At 39.5% G+C, this 19,590-nt stretch overlaps 1 protein-coding gene across 1 annotated transcript in view; it reads right to left on the bottom strand.

The window, feature by feature from the left end:
• Positions 1-365: 365 nt before the first annotated feature.
• Positions 366-19,590, bottom strand: part of LOC144638953 (uncharacterized) — a 29,361-nt gene continuing 10,136 nt past the window's right edge. The window contains exons 21-47 of the mRNA XM_078498229.1: positions 19,327-19,474; positions 18,683-18,970; positions 18,278-18,409; positions 17,614-17,786; positions 17,382-17,504; positions 16,701-16,767; positions 16,263-16,362; positions 15,655-15,762; positions 15,197-15,275; positions 14,580-14,672; positions 14,115-14,181; positions 13,661-13,843; positions 13,036-13,353; positions 12,306-12,512; positions 10,994-11,152; positions 10,183-10,400; positions 9,406-9,710; positions 8,407-8,754; positions 7,210-7,493; positions 6,299-6,469; positions 5,409-5,597; positions 4,910-4,982; positions 4,425-4,570; positions 3,576-3,764; positions 2,636-2,708; positions 1,581-1,726; positions 366-912 (exon numbers count right to left, since the gene is read on the bottom strand). Of these exons, the coding sequence (XP_078354355.1) occupies positions 902-912; positions 1,581-1,726; positions 2,636-2,708; positions 3,576-3,764; positions 4,425-4,570; positions 4,910-4,982; positions 5,409-5,597; positions 6,299-6,469; positions 7,210-7,493; positions 8,407-8,754; positions 9,406-9,710; positions 10,183-10,400; positions 10,994-11,152; positions 12,306-12,512; positions 13,036-13,353; positions 13,661-13,843; positions 14,115-14,181; positions 14,580-14,672; positions 15,197-15,275; positions 15,655-15,762; positions 16,263-16,362; positions 16,701-16,767; positions 17,382-17,504; positions 17,614-17,786; positions 18,278-18,409; positions 18,683-18,970; positions 19,327-19,474 (4,398 nt within the window). The 3' untranslated portion in view covers positions 366-901. The remainder of the gene's footprint in view (positions 913-1,580; positions 1,727-2,635; positions 2,709-3,575; positions 3,765-4,424; positions 4,571-4,909; positions 4,983-5,408; positions 5,598-6,298; positions 6,470-7,209; positions 7,494-8,406; positions 8,755-9,405; positions 9,711-10,182; positions 10,401-10,993; positions 11,153-12,305; positions 12,513-13,035; positions 13,354-13,660; positions 13,844-14,114; positions 14,182-14,579; positions 14,673-15,196; positions 15,276-15,654; positions 15,763-16,262; positions 16,363-16,700; positions 16,768-17,381; positions 17,505-17,613; positions 17,787-18,277; positions 18,410-18,682; positions 18,971-19,326; positions 19,475-19,590) is intronic.

The raw sequence follows: 19,590 nt of genomic DNA, 5'->3' as shown, positions 1-19,590 counted from the left end.
ATAGTTTAACACCGCGCCTAGTAACTAAAAATAGAACACTTTTTAATCAGTGAGAAGACAGCTTGTCTTCATACTGTTCACACAGGATGCTTCACGTTGTAACGGCACGGCATTTGAAATAGAAACTGGTTAACACAGTTAATCTGAAATGGGTTATAAGGCTGAACTGTGTGGTAGTCTCATTTTAGAAATGACTAGGAAAGACCATGACCAAGGAAAAAGCTCCTTTCTTTAATTCTACTCTATATCCCTTCACTTGTGCGATCTTGGACTTGACTAACGCACAAGCTACACTTTTAAAATCAACAAGACACTACAGGGAATTGTGTGATACCAGTGACGGGTCATAAAAACACACGATTCAGTTGTTTGCTGAATAAATCCCTTTATTTTATTAAATCGACTAAGCTATTAAATTTTGATTGCTCAACTGTGGTAATTTTCAATAAGATATGCGCTGTCTTTGCTCAGCTCGTTTCGTTTTATCTCGGGTTCTTGTTTGTCCAAAAGGTCTTGCTTGCAATTCACCACTGCAGAAAGTTTATCGAGTGCACGCCTCCACAGATTGTTTAGGTGGACACAGGAAGCATGACTGAATCAGCTGAAAATTAGTCATCGGTACAAATGTAAATGACAAAGAAAGCTAGATTATGTGGCAACATCTACATCTTTTGGAATCCGATAATACTGAAAGTCTTCCTTGTTTCTGGAAGTTTTAGCACAACCGAAAACAAATCAGTGTATTTATGAACTTTGGCGTTTTGTTTTGGAAAAGCATTTTTAATATCTATATGCCATTTTGTCAATCTAAGCAAACGATCCCAGAAGTCCTTGCCACGCACCATGCTGGTGACTAGTCTCCGACCGAAGTTTCTGAAGTGGTGAATTATAATTTGAAGCTTTAACCAGGACCTACAAAAGAAAACCGAGTAGATAAATTATAATGGTTTCATAAGTGTATATCTAAGTAAGCTCAACGGTTTTTTCTCGTACAGAGCTGTGGACATTTGAAAATCTATTCCCAGAAGTATTAAGCAGTTAAGCTCCGTTTCGCACTTTAAAGACACCAGTAAGAGTAGTCTTATGAAATTGTTGGCTGATTAGTCCCATTCTTTAGACTTTAACGCATTCATTATATATTGCCTTTTATTGAAAACTTGCTAATAGTATCTGGTTTGAAAGTTATTTAGTTCACATTTTTATAGTATAAAAAAGACATGTATTTGTATAGCTTATAATTTTCTCATGCACATGTAAATTGCTACTGAAAAGCCCTCTTTAGGGAGATTCAATAATTAAAGTTATCGATTGTCCTACTTAACTTGTAAAAAGAATCATATAACAAAATAGCAGTTGGCCTATAGAGACTGAGGTTTTAAAGTACTTACTAGTCCTGTCACAAAGCCATGAATGGATGTTTTTAGATAGTTGCCGTGTATCGATCGATAAAAGGCCATAAAAGCGCACGCTTGCTTTTTTAGTGCATTATTGCCCCAAAAACGTATTTGTTAAATAGTCTTTTTCAACAAAAAAGCGATCTTAAGACTGTAAAAGAAAAAATAGCAAGATAAAATACTAACCCCTCAACATAAAGAGATCCAATTGAAGTCTGTCCTCTCTACAATCGTCTTTCCACATGACGGCAGGAATCCCTTCCTTTGGCGGCCCTCCATATGGATGCACGCAGAACCCAGAAGCCGTATGTTTTAAGGTTTTATGAGAAGTCCTATAGGTAAAGTACAAACATAAATTCCGCTACTAATAATCAATAGTCCTTACACATGGCCATTCTACGTAAGTTCGGTGTATGAAAGCAAGAGAAAAATTTCGTGGCAAATTTTAAAAAAATGTAAATGTAATTTATTTACCCACGTAGCACGAAAGAGCTCTCAGGAGCATCGATGACCGAATTGGAATTTGGAGGGTTGGTTTTTGTGAAGGGAGGAAAACCGGAGAACCCGAAAAAAACCTCGGAGTAAGGCAGTACCCCGATCAACAAACTGAACCCAGACATGGCACCTGGCTTAAATCGAACTGAGCACACATTGACGGGAGGCGAGCGCTCTCACCACTGCGCCATCCTTGCCCGGCCTCCTTCACATGAACATTTTACGCGCCTCTCGCACACCGTCCACCATAACGTCGAGAAAAGAGAGATAGCTTTGCCACATATTAAGGAGGCTTAGCCTCATACGCCGCGCAAGAACCTCACAACCCTTTATGTCAACATAGAAATCCTCCTCACTAAATTTCATATATTTGTTAAGTACTTGTTGGGAGAATTTGATGAAACATTACGATAATGATGATACATTACGTGGGGAGCAGGGATGGCGCAGTGGTGAGAGCGCTCGCCTCCCACCAATGTGGCCCGGGTTCGATTCCCTGACCCGGCTTCATATGTGGTTGAGTTTGTTGTTGGTTCTCGTCCTTGCTCCGAAAGTTTTTCTCCGGGTTCTCCGGTTTTCCTTCCTCCACAAAAACCAATTTATTTATGTTATTTATAATTTGGCCAAGGCGATCAGTTGCTTTATTCTCGTGGCATGTACGTTTCATTTGCACCTATGTCTCTAAGAAGAAATTAAACTTTGATAACTGCATGACTCAAGGGTTCAATTTTAAACGCTGTCGTTACCTCTGAAATTTTGACACATCAGATGAACAAGAGCTGGATAATACCATTGGCGTTCCCCAGGTAGCCGTTCCACCTACAGCAAAAAAAAAAAAAAAAAAAAAAAAAAAAAAAAACGGAAATACGACAGTCTCATAAGGTCATTCCACTGAAATAGGCTACAACCTGCACTGAGATTTTTGTCAAACTTTGCCTACTGGCTGTTTGTCTTATGTGGAAACTTAAATTTTGAAATAAAAATGGAGGGCCCCATTGGTTTACGAGCACCAGTACCTTGTTATACGCAATAATTCCTAATAGAGCGGTTTTCACTTGAGTGTCGAAAGTTAATTGCGTTTGCTTTGGTTTTGCATTGCTACGCTTAGTGATTGGCTTAAAAATCTCGCGCCACTTTCTCAGCCAATCAGAACTAAAACCAAAACCAATCGTGACTCGCTCGCGCACGTTTTCCAGCGCTTTGTGCCAGCTACATGTATTTGCTTCGAGTTTTGATTGGTTCACTGGATTGTCTGACAGTCCTTTGTGATTGGCCAGAGTAATTACTTTGGTTTTGGTTTTACGACACTCAATTGAAAACTGCTCTAATATCATCAGATAATAGTCACGATTGCTTGCTAAATTCACGTTTCTAACTCAGCTATTGTTTCTTAGGCCCAGGCCAAACGTCGAACTTCACATGAGTCGAACCTAATGCAAATGAGCAAAACCTACTGTTTTTGGTCATTTGCATTAGGTTCGACACATGTGAAGTTCGACGTTTGGCCCGGGTATTGTTCTATTCTGGAAATCGGTCTGTATTTATTTTACGGAAAGGTTATTTCTCGACCCTCGACCTGAAAAGTTAAGGTAGTCATTGAACGCTCTTTTGAACCCAAATGGCACTTGAAAGTCAGTTATGTTGTGGAAAACAATGGAATCTGGATTTCTTGTCATGCAAACTTACCCTGTGGACATACTTTCTTGCCGCTACAAGTATGAACAAGAACTTCATCTTTGTAAGTGAAGTACATGTAGTCTTTGTTGCATCGAGAGTCTTTGTGGTAAGTTAGTCGTGTGTCATCCGCTGGATTACAGTTGGCGCTTTCAGGTTGAAGGCAGAAACCGTTGTAAGCTTTTATTGGACTGTTAAGAACTACAAAAGAGTCATGTCAGTTATATTGTAAATTATGTTATAAAAAGCGGATAATCTGAACCTATCCGGGGCTTAACTTCAGTTACAATTCCAGAGAATAAAGTGACAAGCTACAGAAGGACGGTCTCTAGGATTGCTGCTCCTCCTGGACTGAAAGTTAGTCCATCACAGGAAACCCCGGATGTTTTTGTGCTCCAACAATACGCCGATTCTCAGGATCATTTATACTCCTGGGTGAGAAGCACTGTGTAAGCACGTAATGTTTCTTTCTAAGAGCACAACACAAATGAAGACCCATTATCCTGGCTAGGGCTCGAACCTTAGATAATTTTTAATCTTTTACATCTGTAAATTCAGTTAGGATCGGGCAGGCGAAGAGCCACTCTGTGGATATACTGCCCGATGTGCCATTATTATTACTATTATTATTATTATTATTATTATTATTATTATTATTATTATTATTATTATTATTATTACTATTATTATTATTATTATTATTATTATTATTATTATTTTTATTATTATTATTATTATTATTATTATTACCTAAGGCTACCCGAGCAGGATCATCGCGCCATGAAACATCATTTGACGACGCTAAATGTTAACTGATTAACAAGGAAATAAAAAATATACAAGAACTATAAATTCACCAACCCTCTAACTTGAATAGATCAAGTTGAAGTCTATCTTCATTGCAACCATCCTTCCACATAATGGCCACAGCTCCGTTTTGTGGTGTCCCGGATATTGGATGCACGCAGAACCCGGATGCTTTGTGTTTTAACGTCTTATGAAGAGTCCTGGCAAGTGTGAGTGTATTGGGTTAAAGAATAGAAAATAGTTTTATTGATTTTTAGGCAATTACAACACTAATACTTGAGTTGTTTGGTCTTCATTTGGTTGAAACATTGTGCGAAAGCAAAAAGGTCTCGATAAATGTGAAGCGAGCTGGTCAAAAAGCCATCCATCTGTTGCTTATTTCAAAGAGTGCGGTCGTTTCCCAATGTGGCGTAAACGGTGCTACTAGCCGCTTTATATATTTCTCGTTTTACAAGAGTCAGTAAGAAAACCAACATTGTTGTAGGTAATGGCCCTGAAGGATGAATAGTAAGAAAGTTTTAAAGTTAGGACATACTGACCTTTGGAACTTGGATGCATCCGACTGGCACTTGCTTGAAATGACTAGCGGTGTTTGCCAAGTAGCTGTTCCTCCTGTGTGAAACATGTAAAATATAAAGCTGGGTAAGAATTTTACTTTAATCAGTTATTTCTAATTTTCTAGATCTTAGTTTAAAAATGAAGGAAATTCTTCATGAAAATTGCGAGCAAATAGAGAAGACATTCAGATTAAAAGTGAAGAAATGTTAACCATATTTTTCAGCACCAGTAGACATTTTTAGTGTTTACGTTAGTGTTCCTGGAAAGCAGATATCCAGTCTTCCATTTCGCATTCACTGTTTGTAATTAGCAATTCATTGTTTGTAATCAGTCGTGAGGAGGAAGCTGAGCTTTTTTAATTGCTTGAAATTCAGTGAGGTACAGAGGCAAACTCTGCAATCCCAAGAGTGAAAGGAACAAATAATTCACACGGTTTTGCTTTTTTCTAAAAGAGTGCACAAATTATAACAACAAACATACCCTGAGGGCAAACTTTCTTTCCACTGCACTTATGAGTGAGTACGTCATTGTAGTAAGTGAACTCCATGTAGTTTTTAGAACACTGCGGTGTATCCTTCATGTAAACTAGTCGCGTATTGTCTGCTGGATTGCAGTCAGCACTTTCAGGTTGGAAGCAAAAACTACCACCGTGAGTTCTGATGGGGCTTTCTGCAAAAAGCAACCAAAATCAGAAAAAAAAAGTTACAATTACGAATTTGCAAAAACTGAGGGGATTCTGGCGCGTTCATTCGTCGAGAACTATGGTCGATAAGAGTATCAGCCATGAAAATGACGTGTCTTTTAACACAACGCAAGGCAACTTTCGAAAAAAACCTTGAGAAATTCATTGTCGAGGATTTTTCAAAACACGGAAACCAGCAGCGCTAGCACAACTTAAAGAATATACTTACAGCCTTGCCACTGTACCTTGTCGTGACTGAAGTCTAACTTTATGAATCCGTGTTCCAATAACTGGTTCGCGTAATTTAAATTTGAAGACCTTTTAACGCAAGGCAATCTTTGGAAAGAAATTGACAATTGTCGCGACTTTTAAATAAACGGAAACCGATCCGAGAGTTATGTTAGGCTAAGTGGGACATTTGGGTGAAATTTCGTACGAACTCATCGTATTCAAGAAGAAAAATAGTCACTATACTCTTCAGGGTCTAAATTTTTAGACCAAAGAAATGTTGCAAATAAATGTCAAAAATTTTGATTACAACCAATCATTTCGTTCGTGGTTCTCTTTAGCAGTTGAACATTTTGTAACGTAATTTCTGTCAAACCGATGTGTTGTTTTCCTGAACAGCTTTTCAATGCGCAGCGTTTAAGTTTTAGTGTGAACGGGACAATGTTTCAAATCAACTTACTCGGGCAGACCATGCACTCCTTTTCCTGCTTGGTAACCACCCCAGTGCCACAGTCATTCCCGCCACATCTCGGAGCAGGATTGTTACATTGCCTCACACGTTTCTGTACGCCTCTGACGCACATCTGACTGCAGTCTGACCAGGATGTCCACTCTGACAATCCACCATTAACTGCATGGAAATAAAAAGAATTGAAGAATATATAGAATACACTCAAAGTAATTGATTCACGATAAGTCGTCTGTCATTCATACTTTCCGATGTCAAGAACTAACTTAAAATTAAAGGAAACATCAAAATAATAGTTACCAAGGGCGAAAAACGTCAAAAGGTAGCAATAAATCAAAATGGAACAAGGAGCTTTTGCACCTTTGTCGATTGCTACAAAGTCTAAGTTGGACCTTGTTTATGGCTGAATTGAGGTTTACATGATGACTCTGTAAACCACGATCGGATTAGGTTAAGGCTAATTGTGTTATAGCTGCACGAGTGAGCCGCAGTTCACGTGCATCGCGTTTCGTGGTTGAACAACAAGTGTATATTGGTTTAAAACCAATTCAGCTTTCCGCTTTCTTAAACACTACTACCTAAACTTTTTATGAGTCTGAGTTTGTAGCGACAAAACACTGATACTACAGTGGAACCCCGATATAACAAAAACCCTGGTATAACGAACGATGTTCTTCAGGCCAACCAAAGTAACTAACAGCTGAAAATGTATAGGAATAGAGCCCCGGTTTAACGAGGACGAACAAACCCCCTTTACAACAAACACATTTTTGCAGGCCCTTGGCACTTCGTTGAGGTGCCACTGTAATCAAAACGAGTTCGAATACAGAATCTTTGTTTTGATGCTAAACTCACAAGTTAACTTATTCTAAAAAGACATAATGGCCTCACACTACACTCACCTGGGGTACGGCTCTGGTCACAGTCATCCTCGTTCACCCAATACCAGATCACACCAGGATTCGCCATGACACCGTAGATCCAAGGAGCCGGATTGTTCGACTTCTTCTCGGAGATAATCGATCCCCAATCGGAATAATCCGAGTGAGTCGAGGTTGTTAATAAACTCTGCCTCGGACCCAACCAGGGCATGCGCTTTTCGAGCGAGTCTTGCCAGTTGTACTGCCATTGGTTAAAACGTTTCACCAGAATGACGTCTGTCTGTTGGTTAGTTTGACTGACAAAGCTAGAAAAGGGATAAAATAACACTAGTACATCACGCAAGAAGAGGTAATTCCCTATTATTGTCATAACCTCTGGTCACTCTGTTAACTCCGTTAAGCCCGGGCCAAACGAGGATGAAAGCTGATGAGAGTTGACTCTCATGAGAGTTTTCCTCAACTCTCATCGGTTATCATCAACTCAAGCAAAACGAGAGAAAACTCTCATCGACTCTCATGAAAATTTTGAGCATGTTCCATGTCGATGAGAGCGCATGAGAGTCAATGGGAGTGCATGAGAGTTCCATGCCAAACGAGAGTGAGAGTTTGAACTCTCATCAACTCTCATCCTCGTTTGGCCCGGGCTTTACGGTATTTCCTCAGTAGCCTATTACCCATAGCGTGCAACTTCCGTATATTTGTGCAACGGCGTTTTCACGAGTTAAGTTATTTTTAGCTGAGCCTTTCCTGCAAAAATTACTGCTTCCGATGTAGAGAGCTACTATTTTGCTGGGAAATACTGAAATCATCGCGCTTGAAATGCTATCAGAACACTCAGAAAAAGTTTCATCGCATGTATCCGCTATGTTAACTTCTCAGGTGGACGAGGCACTGCAGTTACATATCAATGGTCTATTACAAATCGCTTGTGATTAGCTATTCGAAACCAATTTGCGGGAAATCTTGTCTAAAAATAACTTTGCCTGTGAAAACGCCGTTTCACAGACGTAGAATGGAAGTTGCACGCTCCGGGTAATGGGCTCCTGTAGGGATTTCCTAGAAGCAACTACTATTATTAGGGTCACTAGCTCTTTCGTACGCTGATTGTCACAACGTCTCTTTTATGTTAGCGCATATTTCTTCCGAAACTTGACAGGTCATTTTGCAAACTTGTAGTAAAATCCAAGACTTTTAGAAAATAATGAATCAGTCTATTACCTATACTTGATAGGAGCGGTCCAGACAGCGCCCCAGTGTCCTCTCTTGTAAGCTTCCAAGCGATACTTAAACGTTTTCCCGCCACTCAAAGCCTTAATCTGGTCAGCGTACTCCAGTATGGAGTAGTCCCTGGACAGCGAAGGCCTTGTGGGGTTCTTAAGTTTGACTTCGTCCTTTTTCCAACCGTTAGAAGCACTGGTAACCAGTAGAGTGTAAGCTCCTTGCTCTGACGTCATATCACAGTATACCGGCAAGTATTCATGGGAGTTCTTACGAATCATGTACAGTCCGTCTTTCAACACTGCCTTGCTTCCACGGTGTTTTATTTTGATTTCATTGCAAGATCTCCTACGAAAACAATTAAAATTGTAGTCAAGAGACTATTACTATTAGCTTCCAATTTCGGGAGGGGGTGGGTCGCAAGACGTCTGGTCGTTTCATGCTAAGAAAATTGGAATTAATTTTTTCAAGTACTGTGTTATGATTAATTGACATTTTTTTACGATGCACATAATTAAATTTAAATGAAAGTAAGCTTCAAAATAATAGCTAACTCAGGAAGAAAAATAGTAGAGGTGGAAACTCATTTCTCAGCAAAGCAATGGCATGCGTTACCAGACTAGCAAGTGATTTAACAGAATTTGAAAGAAAAAATTCAGAGCATGAATTTTGTTTAGACACATCTGGCCTATATATAGATTTCTTTTTAGCTAAATATTTGTAGCTTCTAGCTTCTTTGAGTGTGTAACGTATTTCTGTAACCTATTTAAGTCTATTTTATTGTATTTCTCGAAGATATTAGCTACTAATATTAATAATATTATAAGCTACTCTAAAAGTTGAGAGAAGATAAAATCTATGTGTGTATGTATGAAACAAACCAAACCGAAAAGAGGATGGCTAGAATTGTTAGGAAAAAAATCAGACAGATCACAAAAGAGGAATTTATAAATTCCAGCTATTTTTTTTATCCGAGACGAAGTTTTGTATTCTCCTTACCAGGTTCCCTCGCGCAGCCAGAGTCTTTTCACTCCAGTTCTTGATCGACTTATTGCCTTTGTTGAATCCACCACAAGAGCACCACTCAAGTCTCCTTCATCAGCAGCGCTCGTCAAAAGTGCATCACCGGAAGTGGTTAAATACGGAAGTCGTCCTGTTGACTTAACTTTACTGTCATCCCAATGTCCCTGCTGGTGTAATAAATCCACGCAAGCATTGTCTGATCGACCGGAAGTGAGCGAACAACCAGCGTCAGCTGCCCAGATGCCTTCCCAGGCTTTCCCGCCATCTTCCTCGATACGATACTAGAAATTTAGAAGAATTTTTGATTCAGTTATCTAAGTTGTAAAGGAGGGTCAATATAAGAAAGAACCAATTAGAAAGCTCAATTTCCAACACGTGACGCAAATGTACCATTCATATAACATCAAAGGAGCAAATCAGATATCGTTCAACATCTACTTTACTTGATAAGTAATTCTCTTACGCTGAAAGCTGTTAAGTTTAGGGGGAGCAGGGATGGCGCAGTGGTGAGAGCGCTCGCCGGCCACCAATGTGGCCGTGTTCGATTTCCGGACCCGGCGTCATATGTTGGTTGAGATTTTGTTGTTGGTTCTCTTCCTTGCTCCGAGGGTTTTTCTCCAAGTCTCTGGTTTTCTTCCCTCCACAAAAACCAACATTTCCAAATGCCAATTCGATCTGGAAAGAGGACCCGCATGAAAACCAGCTAGAGCTGATGTGGCTTCCTCTCTAAATATAGTTATTTTAAGTCTTTACCTGAAAATGTTTCCTGTTAGTAATCTTGCCAGCCATCTCTAATAGGGAGAAATCAGAATTCAATGAAGGATTATCAGCGTTCCTTAGCTTCACGTTATCTCTTGTCCATCCGTTGTCACTTGCGCTTGTTAACACAAGCGTCCAACCGCCGCCATGTTTATTGAAATTACAAACGGTTTTAATCTCACGGTCACTGGGCTTGATAGTGTAGACACCATCTAAAAAAAAATGAAATCAGAATGAATTTAATACAACACTTTAAAACAAAGGTGGTTATTACACCGTTTTCTCGGCGGTAAAATTTCAGGGTTCCAGTTAACATCAGCCTCAACCTTCGGTCGACAGACAACACAAACAGAAGCAAACATAGTGCATCATATCCTCGGCATTTTAGCAGCTCTCGTAAGCCTGCAATTCTACTGGTCCTTTAGAGTACCAGTTGCTATTGTTTGGGGGCTACGGGCGTTGTTCAACCTTTCTTTCGATGGTAGCTAGCCATTCATGCCATGCGAGAACTGCTAACCGACCCCATATTCTAGCTATCATGCCAAAACTGTACATTTTCAGTTGTATGGAAGGGATAGTTGCGGCTTACTGTTGCCAAAGCGATATGCGAGCGTCGAAATAACGTCAAATAGTGTACGCGTATAAATCTCGAGTTCATTGTCGTTTCGTTGTAGTGACGTAATATTTGCATTCATAAAAAAGCTTTTTCCATGCAATTCATTAGACTACAAAATGTTAACACTACATTAACAAGTGAACATATTGTTTGAAGCAAATCAAGCAAAACTTGTGTACTGATTCACACCTGTTACAGGATTATTCTGTATCCCTCTCAACTGAATCTCAACACATGACCGAGGAAGGTCAAAGCTCTGTTCTCTGACCCAGTACCATATGTTCACTGGGTGCTGTTCAAGATCCGTGCCATCCAACCATGGCGCAGGAAAGAAAATTTTGGAGTTGGCTGTGGAAAATAATATACAGTAAAATGAATCACAAACAGGAATTTATCCTAATGGAGCTGAGTAAAGTCCAACTATTCTGTAACTAAGAGTGATTAACGAGGTTATAAATTGCTTATGAGATGCCTGACGAAGAGCAGATTCAAATACAGTCTCTTGTAGCTCAGTTGGTTAGAGCGCCTAACCGGTATCTGGGAGGCCATGGGTTCGAAATTTTCTTTGTCCCATGCTCGTGTCAAGTTTAACATTTCATCTTCAATTGTTCTATTATAGCGCGCGTAACCAACGAGCACTGTTCAGTTACTCAGATCAGAAGCATATCACCCATATGCTTCTGCTCAGATATAACGCTTCAACTGTCCTTTTAGAGCTCAGAACGGTCTGTTAACAACCAGTCACATTCAGAAATATTTTTTTTTTTTTTTTTTATTAATAACAAAATAGGTATGCAACAGGAGCCCATTACAGGTATGCGGGTAGCAGCTATACTACCTCAGGGAGTGGTCGTCCCTGCCTTGCATAGACCCTATTTTGATCGGAATGGATGAAGGTGATAAATACTATGCTGGTTGATGGTTAAATTTAAACCAATTCAGGATTGAGAGTAAAAATAAAAAAATACTTTATTAGTTAAATGTATTAAGCACGACTGTGCTAATTGAGGACGCTGTAAATAGTGAAACAAAAAATGTTTCTTTTCTCCAATTGGCCAGTTCGCGGTGACTTCAGTCATAATTCCTTCAGACACCTCTTTAGTTAAACTACGTACTGTGATAGCATGACTATTCGTTACGAATGCTTTAACACCGAGATTCCCACTCCTCAACCGGGGAACTACCAAAGTTGCCTCTTAAATACAAGCAGCAGTTGTCAGGCACTGCGTTTTTCATGTTGCACGACAGGAGAGTGTTTGTATCGGAGCTCATCGGCATCGTAGAGGTCGTGTATTCGATCAAGTTGAAGCCTAGCTTCAACTTAACCCAGGAGCCCATTGTCACAGAATGGCTTTCAAGACTTTAATTAGACACAAAAGCATGAATACATTTCATACACGCGGTCAACATGACGGATCGACAACAGTTCGATTTCTGTTCTCGTAAGGCATGATGGGAGCAAATGTCGATGACGTTATGTGACACCCATACGTTATCTTACCAATCAGAGTTCCCCATTGTCGATCTCCAGTTGCGTTCTTTGATGTCGTTAGTTTAGCGCCGGATATCCAAGGCATTCTTTTCTCGATTCCATAATCATCGTACTTCCATTTGTCAAATGTTTTCAGCAACTCGACATTTGTTTGCTTGTTGTCAGTGGCAACGAAGGTGTAGTCTCTTGGAGCGCGCCATATTCCTCCCCAACGACCTTTATGAATGACACAAATTTAGTTAAACTGTTAAGTAAATACGCTGTTTTGTGGAAAAACTGTGTACAAAAAGCAATTTTTAATTTCCGATAATGATTACTTTTTATTGATGGCTCTTTTTATAACAAGTTATCTTTAATACAGCTCCATTGAAGGTGCTTGTTAGAGAACAAAGCGTTGAAAACGCGTCATTCTGCACTAACCAAAAAAAAAAAAACCGAGCCGTAGGCGAATGTTGTTCTCCTTCACCTCTCTCATGCTCGTATTACTACCTTGAGTGCTTTAAAGCCATACAAAATACGGTTGAGACTTCTTATTTGTTACTTATTAATGAAATATTTATCAGTTTAGGATGGCAAAAGAATTATTGAAAATTCAGCGAACGAGGAAGAACACTCACAAGGCGCGTATAAAACCAAACAGTTTTCCTGTACGGGATTGGTCTGAACACGTCACGTGATGCTGAGAAAACTGGGAAATATTCGAGGAGATTCCCTTAATGATAACAAAGTGATTGCTTACCTCTCTCGTTGCCTTCTATTCGATACTCAAACCACTCTCCTCCTACGTCCAGGCTGTTTTTGATGACATCCGCTTTGTATAAAATGGAGAAATCTCCGTTCAGTGTGGGTTTATTCTGATTTCTCTTTTCTATGTTCTTAGCCGTCCACGTGTTTGTATGGCTCGTGACCAATAGCGTCCACCCGCCACCGTCACGTGACATGTCACAGTAAGTGTTCACCGGTCCCTTTCCGTCAGGATTGATAGTGTACACTCCATCCGGAAACTGGACGCCAGTTTGTTTTCCCAGAGACAGGAGGTGCTGACATGAATGAACCACTGTAGCAAAAAAAGAGCGAAAACTTAACATTTTCAAAATTGGCCAAATTAGCAAATTCAGGGTAAATTATCAATCTCGCTGAATCATGTTTACTAGTTTATTTACAGAAAATATCCCGATTTAAGCTAAGTAAGGTTTTCCTTTTATGAAAACGGAGCGTTAGGCTTCCCTCCTTGGTTGGAGAGCCGTGCGCGTGGAGTTATGGGTGTGTTCTGCCGCTTAACTATCAGGCAGCGGGCTCTCTGTTTCGCACCATTCATTGAAAAAATTCAACGGCGCCTGGGAAAAAAGACGAAAGCTACTAACCTGGGCATTTGTTGGTGTTACAAGCTGCTTCTTGGATCCTTTCCCCGTCACAGACTCGTCCTACGTGCGCTGGGGCTGGGCTGTCACAGAAGCGATGTCTTGTCTTGGTTCCTCCTCCACACACTCTTGTACACTTGGTCCATTTAGACCATGCGCCCCAACGACCGTCGCGGGCTTGCTTTTCTAAAATGCGAGATGGTCTTTTTTAGATCAGTTGAGTTTCACTCACTGCAAGAAGGTTTTTTATCTTGCTTTGTCGTACTTTAACTCTATACAGTAAAGGCGAGCGGAGGTCAGTCATATGAGAAACGTGCCCCAGGTTGCGTTTTATATAACTTTAGATATTCTTTTTCTCATTTATAAATGTCTTCATTTTCATTGGTTCAAATTCTAGTATAACATTGTAAAAAATAACCTAGCTCTTAAAAACCCGGTTGTTATTCCTGTTCAGTACCTGTCCGGCAAGCAGTCTCAGGGTCCAAATTCCCTTGACAGTGGCATTTTTCCTTATTTGTACACACCTAGTTTGAAAAAAATATATTTTCATTATCATTAGTCGTGGGTGCATTTTCCATGTTTCGCAGCCCAGAAAATCCAAAACAAAACAAGGGCTCCGAGAGACTAAAGAGATCAGAGATAGTTGTCAACAGCTTGATCTGACAAGTCGCCTTTACTTTTGACTACAAGCAGTCTCTGGTTTGTTCTATACTTAAATCTTGGGGACAAAGAAAGAGTGCTCGTAGCTAACCTTATTTTTGTAGTGTCGCTGCTTTCAGAGGGTTTTTGCTTCTAGGATTTCCTAACAACCGTAGAATTTTATCCCTACTTTCGTCCGAATCTGAGTCGCACTTCTACTATTAATTAATAAAATTAAATTTTCAAACTACAAAATCGAGTATAAGTACAAACAACACCTTACCCCTTTACCCGCACATTCTTTGCCGTCATCGGTTTTTGGACATCGCTTAGAAACCAGTTGATCTACACGCGTGCATCGATTTGCTACACAAATCTGCAGTAAATTTAAAGAAATGGTGATATTCGTATATTGTACAGTGCATCTTCGGAGTTTTAAATCACAAGTACAGTACATAGCTGCTTCGAGAAAGGTTGTCTTACAGAACAAAAACATACGCGACGATGCTCAAAGGTGACGGGGTAGTTGTACTTCATTGACGCTTCATCAAAGTTTACGAAGCCGTTATCAGTGCGATATTCCCCCCCCAAAAAAAGCTGTCATGCATCGCTATACATTGCCTGCCATCGCAAGTATTCACTTGATCAAAGCATGACACGTCCGGATTCTTCGTATTTATCAAAATTATTAACTATATCGCAGACTATCTTTCGGCATTGTCGTCTACACTTTTGAGCTTCTTGTGAACAACCTTTCTTTAAGCAACTTTATACGTCGTGTGAGCATATTGTCGTAATTTCATTTACAGTTGCATATGAATCATTAAATGCATAATCATAAATATTAAAAACGGCTTTATTTACATCTATTTACAGTGGCATAACACAGGATAGCATTACCATATTGTTTCCACAAACTGTTCCTTCTTTCACCATACCAACAAGTTCGTTCCCAGCGTCTCCCTTACGAGACGCCGCCCTGAAATGAAACATGATCATATCATGAACGCGGTCGAACCTCTCCTTACGGGCATGCATCTCCTTATTACGAACACTTCACTTGCTCCGAAAAAGACTAAGTTCATATAAACTCTACCTCTCTTATAAGGGATACGTCTATAATACGGACACTCTTCCCTGCCGCTTTGGTGTCCGGATTAAAGAAGTTCGACTGTATGGTACAAAATGCGAGTGAGAAATATGCCGTCAATATAGCATCATTGAATTAGTATAACTAGCATTAATGCGGCAGTTCCTCTAAATTACTTGCTTTGCAGGTTTAAGAATTTCTGCCCCAGAAAAACAGCCATAACTAGCTGACTGTGAAATGAAAATTTAATTCTTCCTTTTTATTTCACCTGCATTTCTCTCCTGTAGGTAATATTTTCAATTGATAATGACTCCCATAATCCACTACTGGCCTCACTCTTGTTGTCGAGCACTGCAGCTGACCACATGCAGCATGTCTGTAGTTTCACAAGAAAATGAATTAGTGAGTCATTGTACGGCTTAGTAGGCGTCAAAAGTCAAAAGTCAAAAGAAAAGTCAAAAGTCAAAAGTCAAAAGTCAAAAGACGTCTCTATCTTTGACATCAATTTTTAAAGTTAGTCATTCATCTTTGTCTCACTTTTGATGCGTATCAAAAATGTAGCAAAGGTAAATTCTCGTGTCGTTTTTAAGGGTCTTTAGTAAAAATTAACCCTTTCACTCCTAAACGCGCATTTTAGGCGCTATTTGGAGGCGCGGTCATTGAGACACTTGTGACGTCATCAGTTTGGAAAGTTTTTGGAAATCTGGATCATAGCACCAAAATACAGTTTAACGGTTAAAAAAACACGCGTTTTTCTGAGAAAATTCAGAAGTGAAAGGAGTTAAGGATAACGTTATTTCCGAAAACCTTCAGGAATCTAAGTCGCTGCTTTTCCTCTGAGCGTTGTAGACAAGTTGTGGACAGCTATCTACTCACTCTTTAGCACAAGGAAGATTTGTCCGTTGACTGCAAGTACCAAAGCCTTGAGCCTCAATATTCAGTTTCTGGTAACAGGCAGAAGGAGCAGATAAGGCGTCTGTGAAAAAAAGACATTTGAGCACCATGGGGAATATGCAGGGAAAACTTTATTTCTGAAGTTGAATAATAGATTTGCGCAGTTATACTACAACATTTCGCATAACAAGATATATATATATAAGAATAAATGCTAATGAATATTATATGTTGTGCATTGCACTGCCCTGGATCTTTCATACTTGCAAAGCTTCGTGGTTTAGATCTCTGTCTGTTGTTGTTGTTGTTGGCTGCTTACGCCAATTTTTTCGAAAGGATTTTGTCCGAGATTTATGCCCAAATAGTTAAATGATTAAAATAAATTAAATAAAGTAGTCTCAAACGAGAAAATGTCGCTACCTGGTCCCCACAAATCTCGGCACTGAGTATCTGCTGATGCTGCGCACTTTCCATGGTAACAAAATGCCTGGAGAAGTGGAGTGAAACGAAAAATTCGCTATAATATTTAGCCAATCTCTGAAAACGACAAGGCAAACTCCTGGGTTTCTTAGACAAAATTACGCCCCAAAACTAGGTAAAGCTTACAACAGCAATTAAGCTACTCGTAATTATATCGTAACTTACTTTTTGAAATTTAATTCCTTTATTACCTATATTAGTTCCCTTTTTTATACTTGATTTAATTACTGTCATGCTCTTTTTCAAGAAAGCCATCAAGACCTTTTTATTTTTAAAAGCTTTTTAATTGTACATTTCTTTTTATAGTCATATACATTTTAATCTTTTTTTAGCTTGTGAATTTAAATTTTAAATTTTTATTTTTTTTTAACTATATTGTAATGCGCAATTGAAAATTTTTAAATTGATAATTGCGCAATATAAGTAAATTATTTATTATTATTATTATTATTATTATTATAAATGAGCCTCTGGCTCGGATAGGAAGGGCAACCTCATCTCGCGTTATGACTCTAATAAATTGATTGTTGTTGTTTGTTTGTTCGTTTGTTGATTGAACTCAAGTGTTATCAGCCTTCTAGTTCGGTAACAAGCTAAGATCAAATCTTACAAGTAACTTACAGGAGTTCGAGATTTGCTTGACCACACAGTCCACCGCTGGCCATCAAGACTGTACTGCAAAAAGAAAGCTGTGACGTCACCGGCATCAGTACCTCTTTGAATGATGGCTGATATCTTTTTAGCCTGAAAATTAAATGATATAAAAGAGAGATCGTACAATATCACGAATGTCTCTACAGCAATTAAGATAGAATACTGGGTAGTAGTTTAAATCACAGATAACTATGCTTACCTGCCCTAAATCAATCTGGACAAACTGGTGTTTGTCCTTTTTCGCTGCGCACCAACCCTTGACGCTGTTCAACCTCGCCTCATTTGCTGGGTAACCAGGCAAGTTGCTTGATGCTGAGATGCGACTGTCAGGAACGACGCTGCTGTCTGCAACGCCCAGGGAAAGCAGGCAATCTGAAAATTTAAAGCAAGATAATTAAAAGCTCTTCAGTTACGCTAGGATAATAGAATTCAACGGAAGATGAATAATCAGGAAAAAAGAAAGAAGTTTGTTGAATGATCTTCTTCATCGCATCTGATGATATGAGTACTTTATGATAGATGCGCAAAGACTTTGTCGAGTTCTCCTTTCTACGTCATTAATCACGTGTCCAGAAAGACGACCGTTTCACTTTCTGTCCTCGAATTAAGAGAAATTTTGCTTTTCTGGCGTAATTTTCAGATGATTAGAATTTATTTCACCCACTTTTTTTTGTTTTGTAGTACAAATGCTACATATGGTGTAGAGTATCCCTTTAATGAATCGTGTCACTACTGTAAATCTAGTTAGGTCTTCCGTTATTGACAATACGTTGATACAGTAAATGATTAGGCTCGTATTTTCATATTCTTAATTTGAAATGTATTGGTAATTCCATAAGGCTGCGTAATATTGATATTCTTACCATGTGCCAAGAAATTAAACGCGAGTCTCTTTTCATCACAGCCCGCCCATAAAATAAGTTTGACACCATCAAAGGCTACTCCACCCTCGGGATGAACGCATAATCCGCTGGCTACATGGCGAAGAGATTTTCCTAAGAATAGTAAAGTATTAAATTTCAATTAAGTTGACTTAAGACATTGAAAGAGTAATTTTATTATTATAGTAAAAGTCTGGCAGAGAATATGACCGAACGCGATCGACAAACTGATGACTGACTGACTGACGGACGGACGGACTGACTGGCTGACTGACTGGTTGACTGACTGGTTGACTGACTAAGTGATCTTTTGACTTGTGCCGCTTCACTGGTAAAATAAAAAATAAAAGATAACAATGAACAAAAAAAGAAACAAATTCTACTCACCCGGCGTTCTTTCAAACTTGGACTGTCCTTTGCCACAGTTTCCGCTGATCACCAGTGATACTCCATATCCACCTTGTCCTCCTTTGGGGCAGATCATTTTCCCGCTACAATGATGTCTTACAACACCATCGGCTGACAAAGTGAACTTGGAAGATGCCCTGCCTTGACACTGCCCTTGTGGTCTGTAAAACAACTCTGTTCCATCTGCAGATGGGCAGGATGACCCACCCTGTGGCTTAACGCACAGGTTACCAAATCCATGTATTGGAGTAGGAGTTGTTGAAGACACTGAAAAAGTATTACAATATGCATTGATATTATACGAGTACAGGGGCGGATACAGGGGGGGTGGATATCCACCCCCCATTTTCCAGTAAAAAAAAAATCGAAATGTCACTTTATTTGAAATAGAAAATGAAGAAAGAAAAAAATTTAGCTCTCGCTCATGTCTGGTTGTTGTCACGCCACGTTTCGCCGTCTGCCGCCACTTAGGGTTTGGGTTAGGCCCTAACGGTCTGCCATCCACCCCCCCCCCCCCTTTTTAAAATCCTGGATCCGCCCCTGGAGTATCAGGGATACACGTAATGCTATGAACTTCTTACATAGACTGCCTGTGAAATTTTTGCACGAGTTATTTGCCTTACCTGAAGAACTTGCTTCACAACCACGCAAGTCCATTTTCATACACAAGCCTCTCTCCCAGTGCTGAGGGTTTATTCTGACGTGTCGCGCTGTGATTGGCTGGGGCAGCTTTGTTATCTTCACATCTTCGACGTACTTCCCTACGAGTAACTTACAACAAAGGAAAACAATATGCATTTTTGAAGGCAAAAATGCAATCAGTACATTAAAGATAAAGAACATCGATCATGTCAGGTTAACATTGAACAGTCAAAGGCAGGAACAAC

Source organism: Oculina patagonica, chromosome 14 (assembly GCF_052425735.1).
Source record: "Oculina patagonica isolate OP01 chromosome 14, crgOcupat, whole genome shotgun sequence".
Classification (NCBI taxonomy): domain Eukaryota; kingdom Metazoa; phylum Cnidaria; class Anthozoa; order Scleractinia; family Oculinidae; genus Oculina; species Oculina patagonica.
This window is presented reverse-complemented; position numbering and strand designations above follow the sequence as displayed.